The sequence below is a fragment of the Electrona antarctica genome, assembly GCF_951216825.1.
Source record: "Electrona antarctica genome assembly, chromosome: 21".
In the NCBI taxonomy this organism is placed as follows: Eukaryota; Metazoa; Chordata; class Actinopteri; order Myctophiformes; family Myctophidae; genus Electrona; species Electrona antarctica.
In genome coordinates, this window is record NC_136802.1 from 40,457,160 (window position 1) to 40,473,271 (window position 16,112).

The following is a 16,112-nucleotide window of genomic DNA, read 5'->3' on the forward strand; positions in this document are numbered from 1 at the left end:
GACATATGACTGGTCTAACCCAATGACTAGTACTGTCTAAACTAAGTACTGCACCCAGTGTATACACATAGTTTCATTATTATTATATACTGTAGATATTCCACTGTTAGACGGATGTTAGGTTCTTAGCTTACTTATGATTCTTGATGCCAATTTTTAATGTATTTGATGTATTACCATGTGTTGTTCTTGTACTGTAAATCGCTCTGGATTAAGAGCGTCTGCTAAATGCCTAAATTGTAAATTGTTAGTAACAAGGTAATACTGACAGAGCCACGGTACCTGATAGACGCTGCCGCTCCGGGTGTCCTTGAGGTCCAGAGTGATGGAGATGTAGTCCAGGTCCGGAGAGGGAGGGTTTGTGTGGTGGTACCTCACCCCCATCAGCAGGAAGTCCTCACAGGGAACCCTGGTCACCTTCACCAGCTTCAGGCCCTTCAGGCAGTCCTCGCTCCGACACATGGCTCTGGCCTTGTTGTCTGTGGTTATACAAGAACAATGTTCTGACACATGGCTCTGGCCTTGTTGTCTGTGGTTATACAAGAACAATGTTCTGACACATGGTGTCTGTGGTTATACAAGAACAATGTTCTGACACATGGTGTCTGTGGTTATACAAGAACAATGTTCTGACACATGGTGTCTGTGGTTATACAAGAACAATGTTCTGACACATGGTGTCTGTGGTTATACAAGAACAATGTTCTGACACATGGTGTCTGTGGTTATACAAGGACAATGTTCTGACACATGGCTCTGGCCTTGTTGTCTGTGGTTATACAAGAACAATGTTCTGACACATGGCTCTGGCCTTGTTATCTGTGGTTATACAAGAACAATGTTCTGACACATGGCTCTGGCCTTGTTGTCTGTGGTTATACAAGAACAATGTTCTGACACATGGTGTCTGTGGTTATACAAGAACAATGTTCTGACACATGGTGTCTGTGGTTATACAAGAACAATGTTCTGACACATGGTGTCTGTGGTTATACAAGAACAATGTTCTGACACATGGTGTCTGTGGTTATACAAGGACAATGTTCTGACACATGGCTCTGGCCTTGTTGTCTGTGGTTATACAAGAACAATGTTCTGACACATGGCTCTGGCCTTGTTGTCTGTGGTTATACAAGAACAATGTTCTGACACATGGCTCTGGCCTTGTTGTCTGTGGTTATACAAGAACAATGTTCTGACACATGGTGTCTGTGGTTATACAAGAACAATGTTCTGACACATGGTGTCTGTGGTTATACAAGGACAATGTTCTGACACATGGCTCTGGCCTTGTTGTCTGTGGTTATACAAGAACAATGTTCTGACACATGGCTCTGGCCTTGTTGTCTGTGGTTATACAAGAACAATGTTCTGACACATGGCTCTGGCCTTGTTGTCTGTGGTTATACAAGAACAATGTTCTGACACATGGCTCTGGCCTTGTTGTCTGTGGTTATACAAGAACACAATGTTCTGACACATGGCTCTGGCCTTGTTGTCTGTGGTTATACAAGAACAATGTTCTGACACATGGCTCTGGCCTTGTTGTCTGTGGTTATACAAGAACAATGTTCTGACACAGGTTGTCTGTGGTTATACTGAAGAACACAATGTTCTGACACATGGCTCTGGCCTTGTTGTCTGTGGTTAAACAAGAACAATGTTCTGACACATGGTGTCTGTGGTTATACAAGAACAATGTTCTGACACATGTTGTCTGTGGTTATACAAGAACAATCTTCTGACACATGTTGTCTGTGGTTATACAAGAACAATGTTCTGACACATGGCTCTGGCCTTGTTGTCTGTGGTTATACAAGAACAATGTTCTGACACATGGCTCTGGCCTTGTTGTCTGTGGTTATACAAGAACAATGTTCTGACACATGGCTCTGGCCTTGTTGTCTGTGGTTATACAAGAACAATATTCTGACACATGGCTCTGGCCTTGTTGTCTGTGGTTATACAAGAACAATCTTCTGACACATGGTGTCTGTGGTTATACAAGAACAATGTTCTGACACATGGCTCTGGCCTTGTTGTCTGTGGTTATACAAGAACAATGTTCTGACACATGGCTCTGGCCTTGTTGTCTGTGGTTATACAAGAACAATGTTCTGACACATGGCTCTGGCCTTGTTGTCTGTGGTTATACAAGAACAATGTTCTGACACATGGCTCTGGCCTTGTTGTCTGTGGTTATACAAGAACAATCTTCTGACACATGGTGTCTGTGGTTATACAAGAACAATGTTCTGACACATGGCTCTGGCCTTGTTGTCTGTGGTTATACAAGAACAATGTTCTGACACATGGCTCTGGCCTTGTTGTCTGTGGTTATACAAGAACAATGTTCTGACACATGGCTCTGGCCTTGTTGTCTGTGGTTATACAAGAACAATGTTCTGACACATGGCTCTGGCCTTGTTGTCTGTGGTTATACAAGAACAATGTTCTGACACAGGTTGTCTGTGGTTATACTGAAGAACACAATGTTCTGACACATGGCTCTGGCCTTGTTGTCTGTGGTTAAACAAGAACAATGTTCTGACACATGGTGTCTGTGGTTATACAAGAACAATGTTCTGACACATGTTGTCTGTGGTTATACAAGAACAATCTTCTGACACATGTTGTCTGTGGTTATACAAGAACAATGTTCTGACACATGGCTCTGGCCTTGTTGTCTGTGGTTATACAAGAACAATGTTCTGACACATGGCTCTGGCCTTGTTGTCTGTGGTTATACAAGAACAATGTTCTGACACATGGCTCTGGCCTTGTTGTCTGTGGTTATACAAGAACAATATTCTGACACATGGCTCTGGCCTTGTTGTCTGTGGTTATACAAGAACAATCTTCTGACACATGGTGTCTGTGGTTATACAAGAACAATGTTCTGACACATGGCTCTGGCCTTGTTGTCTGTGGTTATACAAGAACAATGTTCTGACACATGGCTCTGGCCTTGTTGTCTGTGGTTATACAAGAACAATGTTCTGACACATGGCTCTGGCCTTGTTGTCTGTGGTTATACAAGAACAATGTTCTGACACATGGCTCTGGCCTTGTTGTCTGTGGTTATACAAGAACACAATGTTCTGACACATGGCTCTGGCCTTGTTGTCTGTGGTTATACAAGAACAATGTTCTGACACATGGCTCTGGCCTTGTTGTCTGTGGTTATACAAGAACAATGTTCTGACACAGGTTGTCTGTGGTTATACTGAAGAACACAATGTTCTGACACATGGCTCTGGCCTTGTTGTCTGTGGTTATACAAGAACAATGTTCTGACACATGGTGTCTGTGGTTATACAAGAACAATGTTCTGACACATGGTGTCTGTGGTTATACAAGAACAATCTTCTGACACATGTTGTCTGTGGTTAAACAAGAACAATATTCTGACACATGTTGTCTGTGGTTATACAAGAACAATGTTCTGACACATGTCTGTGGTTATACAAGAACAATCTTCTGACACATGTTGTCTGTGGTTATACAAGAACAATGTTCTGACACATGTCTGTGGTTATACAAGAACAATCTTCTGACACGTGTTGTCTGTGGTTATACAAGAACAATGTTCTGACACATGTTGTCTGTGGTTATACAAGAACAATGTTCTGACACATGTCTGTGGTTATACAAGAACAATCTTCTGACACATGTTGTCTGTGGTTATACAAGAACAATGTTCTGACACATGTCTGTGGTTATACAAGAACAATCTTCTGACACATGTTGTCTGTGGTTATACAAGAACAATCTTCTGACACATGGCTGTGGTTATACAAGAACAATGTTCTGACACATGTCTGTGGTTATACAAGAACAATGTTCTGACACAGGTTGTCTGTGGTTATACAAGAACAATGTTCTGACACATGTTGTCTGTGGTTATACAAGAACAATGTTCTGACACATGGCTCTGGCCTTGTGCTTAGAGCACGCTGCAGAATAAAAGTGAGTCCACGGTACTCCACCTAGCTGTTGGAGCAGAGGGGTGAAGCTCTCGGGCTCGTCTCCTCGGGCGGCGGCCTGGCGGGGTTCTCCGGTGACCAGCTGGCCGTGGGCGGGTAAGTGGGTGTCGTGGGTGTCGACGCGGACGGTGCACTCCACGCTGGACCTCCTGTCGTAGTGGAAGGACAGCACGTCTCCGTCGATGGCGCCCGAGAGGCCGTAGAACTCGGGCACCTCCAGGGACTTGGGTCCCAGCTTGATGAGGCTGCAGTCCGGTTCAGTCACGACCACGTGGAGAGAGAACAGCTCCATGTAGGTGTCTGTCTCTGAGAACCTGCCAGGGAACACACACACCCAAGGTTAAAAAGCTGGGTGGGCAGTCCCCTTGGTTTTGCAGGCACAGGGGTTTCACATGTGAACCAGAGGGAGGCAGGGTTAATGCTAAACCCATTTTGGGCGGGAACCCCTTTTGGTGTTAGCATTATGTTATGCTTTAGCTATTGAAAAATAGCAGATCTACAAGCTCATAGCGCGCCACCGAGTGGCGCGCTACGAGCTTGTAGGTCTGCTATTTTTGAAGAATCGAAGAACGACTGACATAGAAACATAGCTTTTTCAGAAAACTGTCAGGATGTAGAAGACATTTTTAGAATCTGATCTCAGGTCAAAATGGGTTAAGGACATCAGTATGATGGCCCCGACTCATTATGAAAGTGATAGGTGATAGGTGAGGGTTGATGGGTATTTCTCGGTAGTGCCATCGCCTCACAGCTAGAAGGTCCTGGGTTCGATTCCCGCTGGGGACGCTGTGGGCACTGGGGGTGTGCTCTCTCCTCCGCGTCATCAGTGCCCATACCCGAGGCAAAAGGGCCTTTCTGTGTGGAGTTTGCATGTTCTCCCCGGTACCCTCACAAAAAACATGCAGTAGGCCTGGGCCATGGCTTATTAACGGTCCAGGCACCTTGGCTGGTAATCCAGAATGGCAGTGAGACTCCCGATCCCGACGGCCTTTACTGCATTTCTTCCCCCCATCTCTCTCCCCATTTCCTGTCAGCCTACTGTCTGTCCCTCCATAAAAAATGAAACATGCATGGTCTCTAAACTGCCAGCCAGCTGGGCGCCTGATGGAAGGGAAAGGAACTGGTCGGAATAACGTGTTCCTTCCACAAAAGAAGAAGGTGAAGGTGATAACTTATCACCTAAAACTGGACTACGTTATGTATGAGCATTTATTCGGCTTGTGAAAAGGTTTTTAGAAACTGCTTGGTGACCGTAGCCCTAGCCTCCACAACCATCGCAGGCTTATGCAAAGGCAAAATATGCCAGGTCCTTATTGACCATTTTTTCCGAAAAATGCGTCCAGTCTGCAAGGACCTTAAGCCACGTAGCTTATTGCTTTCAAAGAATACTGGAACAAATTCACTGAGGCAAGTATACCGTAGAGATGTGTTTACTTGGACGTGGACTGGACAATTCTTTATTTTTGCACCATTATGTATAACCTCATATTCATGCTATGTGTATATATGTAGATATCTATTTTTTTAGGGCTGGGACTTTAAGACGGCCGCTAATTGTTTACTCCAGAGTTCCGCCGCTGCATAATACGACATTCCCGCTATTTGTTTAATGCGTTTAATTCGCTGTATTTGCGCGGACCTGGAGATGAGACCTTCATGTTATGATGTCGAAACCGGAAATCGACCCATGCTGCTAGGGCTTCTGGGAAATTGAGTCCAATGCAAGTGAACGGAAGACACGGCCTCATGGAATGCAGTCTTATGCACCCGTCTTGTGGCGTACCAAGATGGCGGGTGGTGCGATCGAAAATAACACACGGAGGAACCTATTTTCGGCGGATTTTCGCCGATCAAAAGCCCAGATACTTCAGTGTATGATCTAAAGGTAATAAAACAATCTCGGCAGCGCAGAATATTTGATTAAAATGCGGGTAACGCGTAGTATGCCCTCAAAGTGTTTTAACTGATTCATTTCGATTAAGTAATTACAAAAACGATAAAAGAAATAATCTGGCGTAGGCCTACCAATTATACCGGTGCACACAATGGGAGAAAAAGCCGCTCAGACCGTTTTTTTGCTTGGCCCAGTGGATGGGGAATTTATGGGTTTTAAAGGTATATTCAGTGATTTGACTTAATTCAAATATCACTTATTTTTTCTTTTTTTCTGGATAATCCTCCCTACTATAGAGTGTGCTGACCATATAAGGAGTTCCTCCCTGTCCTCAGTGAGCCCCTGGGGTCAAAAAACCCTAGTTTCAGTTTTGGTGGCGGGTGGCAAAACCTTCATCCAATCAGGATGAGTGGGTCCTTCCTCCAATCATGATCGAGTGGGTGGTTTTCCAAATCACCTGAATCACTGAATGCTCCTTTAATTAAAACCTGAGTGTTCGAAGTGTGATTAATTTTGACTCATTAATTACAATGCCTCAAATTAATTGTATGATTATTTAATCGAGTGACCCAGCCCTACTATTTTTCTCCCACTCTCTCTGCCTCCCTCCCCCTTTATTTCATTGTTTTGCTCTCTTTCCTGAAAACAAAATGATGGAGCTTAATTGCACGACAATTAATTTCATCACTGATTTACACCTGCCTGACAATTTCACTAATTCTGATTTTCAAGAAGTCCACATTTACTGAAGACGTCTCACAAAGATGCAAGATCCATTTTGAGCGGGAACCCCTTTTGGTGTTAGCATTATGTTATGCTTTAGCTATTGAAACATAGCAGATCTACAAGCTCGTAGCGCGCCACTCGGTGGCGCGCTACGAGCTTGTAGATCTGCTATTTTTGAAAAATCGAAGAACGACTGACATAGAAACATAGCTTTTTCAGAAAACTGTCAGGATGTAGAAGACATTTTTAGAATCTGATCTCAGGTCAAAATGGGTAAATGGACATGGGACTACAGTACCTGGACAGTCGAAGCTACAGTGAATGTACGGTACCTGTACAGTCGAAGCTTGACCGTGTCCTCCTTCAGTATTGGGCAGCCGTTGTGGACGTACTTCACCTCATCGGCCAGATAGTGGCAGTCAAACACCTGTTCAGTTCACAGAGTGACACATGCAACAAACAAGCATTAAATATACTTGTTCTGTTCACAGGGTGACACAATGTAGCCTACAAACGATAATCAGCTGAGCCCCATTTTATACTCCATTGCATGACGGTATACACGTGAAAATAGACGATCTACAAGCTCACAATGAGTCACACTGTGATGCAACGTCAACTTGTAGATCTGCTATCTACACCTTTCGGGGTGGGGGTGGCTGGCCCACCCCCACCCCGAAAGGTGTAGATTTGGATTTATTATTATTATTATTATTATTATATTTTTGAGGGGCGCAAGCCCCTCCTATACACAGGTTTAAGGTTTGTCTTTAGTTCAATGTTTGTTTTGCAAACGCCATTGACAATGAAGGGAACATTTAGGTCATAATGTGCCTCATTACGTCATATTGTCTCTTTATTTCTTTGTTAATGGCGTTTAATGTTTGTGTTTGCACCGTTTGTTTTATATCACCATTACATCACCTAATCAACATGAGTTAGACTTTAATATATTAGCGCCCCTCACTTCACACGGGTGTGATTTTTTTTCATACATTTGGGGAAATTGTAGCCGAGCTTCTTCCCCTGAATCGCTAGCCACGCCTATTAAAAAAGATATATGTTCTGAGTGAAACAAAATTGAAAATTCAGGCCGAGTGTCAGGCTAGGGGAATTGATCATTTTGGGGGAATTTGGGAAATCTTTGGGAAAAATGTTGGATAAATAAAATGTTTTGTTTATGGCTCCCATTATGGGCATTATGGGAGCCATGCAGTTTTACTCAGACTAGAATAGAATTCATGAAGCAATAGAGCGTCGCAGCCCCGCCCCCTCGAGAGACCCGGAAAAGAAATCCCCGTTCATTTTCCTCATAGACTTTTCAGAAAGTATTTATTTAAAGACGTTTACTCCGCGGACAAAGCCAACTCTTGTTGTGACAAATCATGACAATAAACACAATGTTTTGGGCCAAACAAAGAATTAGAAAGTAGAAAAAAACGGCAGGTTACAACACTTTTTTTGTTGTTTTTCTTCTTTGTAATTATTTGTTTGGTCCAAAATATTGTGTTTGTTGTCATGATTTGTCACGACTCGAGTTGGCTTCGTACGACGCTTAAAAGGTCTTTAAATAAATACTTTTTGAAATGTCTATGGGAAAAATGCATTGGGATTCATTTCCTGGGCCTGGCGTCGTCATGAAAGGGGGCGGGACTGCGACGCTCTATAGAGCATCATTTCAAAGTGGATGCTGAGGTTTCAGTTGCACATGGCTGCAGCAGAACAATGCTTTATGTCTGTCGACACTGTGTCATTAGACACAGACAGCATGTCTCTCTCTAACGCGCACGCACGCACGCGCGCGCGCGCGCACGCACGCACGCACGCACGCACACACACACACACACACACACACACACACACACACACACACACTTCAGATAAGGTTCCTTTATAGTTTAGCTCTCACCTTCTTCTTTTACAGTTCATGCTCATATTTAACTTTAAAGAGAACTAGTATTTATTCAAGGTAAGAACGAGGAGATTGAGTAGCATAATATTATCTTAAAGGGCCACTTCACCCCTTTTGCAACCAGATCTTATTTTAATGATGTTTGGGAGACAAGAAACACTTTCCTGGGGTTTTTTATGTGGGTAATATGAGTTTTTAGATATGTCAAAGTGTCCATGGGCTCCATGATGTCATGGACACTGGGCTCACTTCCTTCCTGGACTACAATTCCCATAATGCTTTGGTGCACTGCTCCTCCTTGTGGATAGGGGGAGTGCTGTCTTACTGAAACAACATGTAGTCCAGGAAGTAAGTGAGCCCTGCAGTGTCCATGACGCGTTATTATGGATCGCACCGCAGTTCTAGGCAAACCCCGCCCTCGCTGCTCAGAAGCCCTGATGACGCAGGAAAACCCCGCCCGTATGTTTTGATTATCTGATCTCAAGGAAGCAAGGAATCTCCTGTAATCCTGTCTGACCGCGATGAAGCGAACCATGGTCCATTTCATTAAAAAAGACGTTGGTCTTAAAAAAAAAAGACTAACGTCTTTCTTTCCTTCCTTCCTTCCTTCCTTCCTTCCTTCCTTCCTTCCTTCCTTCCATATGAAGTGTGTCTCTCGCACATACTAGATTATAAAAATGCTTTAAATAAGCAAATGGCATATACATGATTTGAACATGCACGCTACCATTCAACTCGTTCATGCCCAAAATCATACAGATTTTGTAGCAATATTAGACTAACTCATATTAGACAAATGTTCAATCATTAGATAAGCAATATTAGACTTTAATTGCCAAATGTTCATATCATGTATAGGCTTGGCAAATGTTGCATCATGGTGCCCACTCTCAGAAGACACCGCTGTGTTGTGAGCTTGTCTGCTATGGTTTTATTCAAAATACTGCATAACCAGGGCCGCGGGAAGACGTTTACACTAGCAGGTGCTGAACGTTCAGTAGGGGGTGCGCGCGCGTTAGCCCGCGCCGCAAAATGTGCGTGCACGCGCCTCGTGCACGCGCAATTTCACGCAGAAAAGTGGCTTTTACTTTCCCTCTCCACACGCATGAGAAAACTGACACAGGCAATTAACCAGGGTAAGGTGCTGATACTGTGATACAGCATATTTATTAAGCCTAGTAACAGAAATCTGTTTTAATTCAAATTATTATTATTTTCCCCCTCCCGTCCGAGGGGGGGCTGTGCCTGGGGGGAGGGGGTGCTCCAGCCCCCCCCAGCACCCCTACTTCCCTCAGCCATGTGCATAACCAGGTGTGAGTGGTTAAATTGATTATCCAAAAACATGAATCATGATACTTTACAGCATACACTCAAATCAGCACGTCGGTGCATTACGGCATGCATGGTCATGTAGCACCTTATACCTTCAGGGACAAGTGGTCCATGGACAACCTGTTGCATTGGGATGAACTGAGAATCAACTCTGGTCTTTGCCCCATGCATGAGACAAACTGATTAGTGTAACATCTGTCACACAAAAAAAGTACATGAAGTAACATGTGTACAGGATTAAGATCTTTATTTCAAAAAAAGGATCTTTTAGAGTCTTTGTAACGATTTAAAAAAATGTTTTTATACATTTGAAATTGAAGGGACATTCTGCACGAACATGGTCCTTCAAAGTACATTTTGGTACCAATACCTTTGCTAAAAGTAAAAGTCTGCAATTCAAAATGTACTTTTACTACAGAGTATTTCTTAAGTAACACATTCAAGTACTTTTTTTTACATAAATGGTAAATGGACCAAATGGTGCATTTATATAGCGCCTTTATCCAAGGCGCTTTACATAGATTGTGCATTACATTCACCCATTCACACACACATTCATACACCGATTGCGGCGGAAGCCATGCAAGGTACCAACCAGCACATCGGGAGCAATTTGGGGTTCAGTGTCTTGCCCAAGGACACTTTGACACCTGCTCTACCTCCTGAGCCACAGCCGCCCACCACTGAACAGTGTGCATTGAGTGCAAAACCACCATTAGGTCAACAAGACCTGAGCAGCAGCGGTGGGGGGTGGGTGGGGAGGTTTTCCTAGGGTTCTGAGCACCCCGGGGGGGGGGCGGGGTTTGCCTAGAACTGCGGTGGGATCCATAATAACACGTCCATGACATCATGGATTTTTTATTTTTTATTTATTGTCTCCCAAACATCATTAAAATAAGATCTGGTTGCAAAAGGGGTGAAGTGGCCCTTTAAAGGGCTGGAATTAATCTGCTTAAACTTAAAAATTTAGCCAGAGAAGAGAACTGATGCATTGTGCCCAAGGGGCCAGTGAGGCGCTCCAACGTTGAAGCACTGGGCCCTAGTGGTAAGAGGAAGGACTGCAGGCGGACCCGTGCTTTAACGCGTAGGACCATCACTCCCTATACGTCACCCATACGTCACCCCGGACCTCAAATTTGAGGTCCGGAGGAGGTACTTCCGGCAGTCTTCCGGGTGCTTCAAAACGCCACTGAACAACTTCATCGAAATGAATAGCTTGGGGGCGGGGCTAGTGCTCCAGTTCGGTCTCTATCCTTTATATACTCTATGATTGTGCCCCTAAATGGAGCCTCGTACATTTTGAAAGGGGAATTATGTACATTTCCATGATGTCGCCTCAACTGTCAGGACACAATGCCTAAATGCAGTACATTTTAATTGAAAATGGAGGACCCTGATGTAAACAAGTCTTAGTGCCTTTTCTGGTTTTATCCTCGTAGCAGTTATTGTATTGACTTGTGTGCTTTCGTTTGAAATACCCATTCTACAAACAGAATAACATTTTCAATCAATCAATCAATCAATCAATCAATCAATCAATCAAACTTAAGTACTATACTTAAGTACAATGTTGAGGTATTTGTACTTTACTTGAGTATTTCCAGTTTCTAATACTTTCATTCCTACTACCCTATACATCTCAGAGGCAAATATTGTACTTTTACTCCATGTATTTGAAAACTTTTAGTAACTATAGTTACTTTGTAGATGAAACCTACTGTAATAAGGTCCAAGTAGGCCTTAACCGCTTTGTTTTATTACCGCTGTATAAATGCCTGGAACACACAAGGGCTTTTACAGCAATGCTTCCCAGCCTGGGGGTCCCAATAAGGTTTGTTTCGACAAGACGCAGTAGTAATAAGTGTTTTAACACACTTTTTACAGTGTAGTAGTAATTGTTTTAACACCGTTTTTACAGCGTATAGTAGTGAAGTGTTTCCATTGCCCCTGAGGCGTGAGTCTGTGATTGTTAAAGATGGAGTGCCACAATTGTTGTATTTTTTCCAGTTTTTCATGCGTCTATGAGGTGACAGTACTTCATTAGACACCCTGGAGTTGTTTGTATGTGCAATGGTGTATTAACTTTGTATTTAGGGGTTCTTCCTGGAGGCTGAACCCTTGACAGTCAAACGGGCCAATGAAATAAACAGCCATATAGTGACATCACACTATCAGCCCCTCCCCTAACCCCTCCCCCTTTATCATACAACTACAGCTGTGGGTGCAGCTTCAGTTCAGGTGGATCACCACGCATCACCACCCACCAGGCAAACCAGGCATACTTTTTTTTTTTTACTTTTGGAAAACGTTATTCCTCCTTATATTGTAATAATACCTGATGATCATGTTTTAGGGTGGGGAAAAAATCGTGGCACTCCATCTTTAATTTAGGAAGATAGTACATCCCAATTGGAGCCACTAGAGGCGACATGGTACACAAATCCTACAAATGGTATATCCTATAAGTGGGTGCCGGTGTCTCGCGGACGTCCAATGGGTACTGATGTGTGTTGCTGGGACAGAGAAAGTTCGATAATAAAGTAGATTTTCCCCTGATTTGTCTCTCTGGGGGAAAAAAAGCATTGAAAATCTTGGGAATATTGTGTGGCTTGTGACAAATGACAATCAGGTCCAACGTTTAGTTCAGTGACCACCATGGAACTAAAGAATGGTTCAGAAGATGTGTTCACTCTCCCTTTGGAACAAAATAGACCGGTCTCCTGAAAAGGCATACGCCCACTTCTTGCCAGACAGATAGTTGGAATGGTGAAATAAATCGTCTTTACTGCAGTTTAAACCGGTCCCTATTAAATCAAAATCGGTTGAAAATTCAGTGAGTTTCATTTTAATAGTGGAGAGATCACCTGCTGAATGGACATAGGCCTAAATGCGTTAGAAGCCTCGGCTCTGACAGGTCCTGGAAAAGACGCGCAGTGATTGACCGGTAGTTATATACTTGAGTGGCAGTCGCTCCAATGAACTGCAGCGGCCAATGAGGCATCGATATAGGTTTCTATATCTATGGATGGGTTCATTCGTTCATTACCTGAGGGCTCAGGGTGCCCACCCGCTGTGTGATTGGTTCGTTCAGCACCACCTCCACCTTGCAGCCGTCCTTCTGCCGGGGGATGTTGAACTGCAGCGCCCCCTCCTGGAGATATGCCGTCTGGCCGCGCTTCACGCTCAGCCCTCTGTTCACGCTCAGCAGAGACCCCTGCCATGGGAGGGGATGGATTACTATAGTTACATTTACTCAGTTACATTTGCTATACCATGGAACCATGTCACGGGAGGGGAAGGATTACTACGGTAATCACTTACTCAGTTACATTTGATTGTAACTGTAATTGTATTGAATACATTTCACTTGTAAGAGTCGTTATAATGCAACCTACTATTCACTTTTACTGAAGTGTATTTGTGAAGGAAAACAATTCGCTTGCTTACTTACATTTTCACTTTTGAGTTATATTTATATCTATCAGCCAATTTTGTTTTTTTTGGACAAGCATTTTCATTCACTATGTTTGACATTTCAATTAAATTCTTATTATAAAAAAATCTGATTGTATGATGTAACTCCAGTAATTATTGTAGACTAATTGTACTTTTACTTGAGTCATTACTTCAATACTAGGATTACTAAAAATCGTGATGTTTGAGTGAATCGATAATTTTTTGCCCACCCCTACTACTCACCTCTGAGCCCTGCGACGTGCCGGCAGCAGCCAGGGCCAGTACGAGCATGGGAATCCATCTGCAGACTGACGTTAGACAATGGGAGATCATCATCCTCACTGTCCCTCTACATGTACGAGAGCAGGGGTATGATTTCACTCTGGTCTGTTCTCCACTAGGCTACATGGGTTAGGGTTTCAATCTGGTCTGGTCTCCGCTAGGCTACAGGGGTATGGTTTCACTGTGGTCTGGTCTCCACTAGGCTACAGGGGTGTGGTTTCACTGTGGTGGAGGGTTGGTCTGGTCTGGTCTCCACTAGGCTACAGGGGTGTGGTTTCACTCTGGTCTGTTCTCCACTAGGCTACATGGGTTAGGGTTTCAATCTGGTCTGGTCTCCACTAGGCTACAGGGGTGAGGTTTCACTGGTCTGGTTTCCACTAGGCTACAGGGGTGAGGTTTCGCTGGTCTGGTCTCCGCTAGGCTACAGGGGTGTGGTTTCACTGTGGTCTGGTCTCCACTAGGCTACAGGGGTGTGGTTCCACTGTGGTCTGGTCTCCACTAGGCTACAGGGGTGTGGTTTCACTGTGGTGGAGGGTTGGTCTGGTCTGGTCTCCACTAGGCTACAGGGGTGTGGTTTCACCGTGGTCTGGTCTCCACTAGGCTACAGGGGTGTGGTTTCACTGTGGTCTGGTCTCCACTAGGCTACAGGGGTGTGGTTTCACCATGGTCTGGTCTCCACTAGGCTACAGGGGTGTGGTTTCACCGTGGTCTGGTCTCCACTAGGCTACAGGGGTGTGGTTTCACCGTGGTCTGGTCTCCACTAGGCTACAGGGGTGTGGTTTCACTGTGGTCTGGTCTCCACTAGGCTACAGGGGTGTGGTTTCACCGTGGTCTGGTCTCCACTAGGCTACAGGGGTGTGGTTTCACCGTGGTCTGGTCTCCACTAGGCTACAGGGGTGTGGTTTCACCGTGGTCTCATCTCCACTAGGCTACAGGGGTGCATGTGGTTTACCTGGTGGAGAACTGGTCTGGTCTCCGCTAGGCTACAGGGGTGTGGTTTCACCGTGGTCTGGTCTCCACTAGGCTACAGTGGTGTGGTTTACCTGGTGGAGAACTGGTCTGGTCTCCGCTAGGCTACAGGGGGTTAGGGTTTCTCTATGGTGGAGGGTTGGTCTGGTCTCCGCTAGGCTACAGGGCTATGGGTTCACTCTGTGAAGTCTCCACTAGGCTACAGGGCTGTGTTTTCACTGTGGTGGAGGGTTGGGCCTGGTCTGGTCTCCACTAGGCCACAGGGGTAGGTTTCGAATGGGAGTGCTGGGTTGTGTCGAAGACAGTCTTCACGTGGAGGGTCTGTGTGCTTGGTTCCTGCCAGTGATGCTGCAGATGGTCAGTGTCACAGTGTCACGGTGTCACATGGTGGGGGATGGGACAGGAGCTGAGGACGACATTGTGACACAGTTTGTTAGAAATGATGTTCTTCTAAGGCTTCACTCACACCTGCACAACAGATTGTTGTATAGCTGATGCATGAGACTTGTTGACTGATGCAAGCTCGCAATTCATTTCCAATGGGAGTCACGTGGTTTGACACAACATTTGTGTTGTATGAGGGGGAGGGGGGCAGTCGAAACACAGCCGAAAGCCGTACAACAAAAATGTTGTGTCAAACCATGTGACTTCCATTGGAAATGCATTGGGGCGGCCATGACACTTACCCTTTGTTTACATCTAGCATGCAACAATGTTGTATGTCTGCTATTTTTGAAAAATGGCGAAAATGTGGCGCAAATCTTTGAATATATATTCTTTCAGAGCAAACGTTTTTAACTCTTCTAATCTTTGCTTCTGGGAGGTCCCTGGAACAACATATTTTCAGATGGGGGTCGGTGGCCAATTATAATTTTTGGGGTCCTTGACATGAAATATGGAGAACCACTGATACAGAAACATGAGGTATTTCAGAAAAAATATTTTTTTTAAATTTCGACGTCAGGTCAAAATGGGTTAAAGAACATTAAACGACGACACCCTCCATTAATTGTGGCTGAATGTGTGCCCCATGTAGAATAGAAGCGCTGTAGACAGACATATCTCTCCTATGGTACCAACTAGGGGTGTGCTGAAATATCGATATGGCGATATATATCAATATGTCCTCCCGCGATAAATAATCAATATTGATTATTAAAATATCGATATCGGGATTTTTTTTTTTTAAATGTTGTTCATAATGAAGTGATGAACAACATGTTTAGAAAAGGAGGAAATGACAGCTAAAATAAAGCAAATCCCACTCAGATTCCACAGCAACCAGAAGTACTGAATTACTGGATGGTGATTTGTCCAACGTCTCCAAACAGCTTTGTGGGAATACAAAATGCTGCATTTTTTCAGTTCCAAGTATTTTGTAGTTGCAGATATCGTGATATATCGTTGATGAAATTTCATACAATATATCGATATATCGCAAATATCGCAATATATCGAATATCGTGATATTATCGTTATCGAGGGCCTAATATCGCAATATATATCGTATCGTGAGGAACCCATATCGTCCCACCCCTAGTACCAACATCAATAC

General features: G+C 44.1%; 1 protein-coding gene across 1 annotated transcript in view; it reads right to left on the minus strand.

Moving 5' to 3' along the window:
• Positions 1 to 13,709, minus strand: part of frem1a (Fras1 related extracellular matrix 1a) — a 66,390-nt gene extending 52,681 nt beyond the window's left edge. Inside the window, exons 1-5 of the mRNA XM_079491601.1 lie at positions 13,550 to 13,709; positions 12,897 to 13,064; positions 6,939 to 7,033; positions 3,990 to 4,300; positions 283 to 479 (exon numbers count right to left, since the gene is read on the minus strand). Of these exons, the coding sequence (XP_079347727.1) occupies positions 283 to 479; positions 3,990 to 4,300; positions 6,939 to 7,033; positions 12,897 to 13,064; positions 13,550 to 13,597 (819 nt within the window). The 5' untranslated portion in view covers positions 13,598 to 13,709. The remainder of the gene's footprint in view (positions 1 to 282; positions 480 to 3,989; positions 4,301 to 6,938; positions 7,034 to 12,896; positions 13,065 to 13,549) is intronic.
• Between the last annotated feature and the right edge of the window lie 2,403 nt (positions 13,710 to 16,112).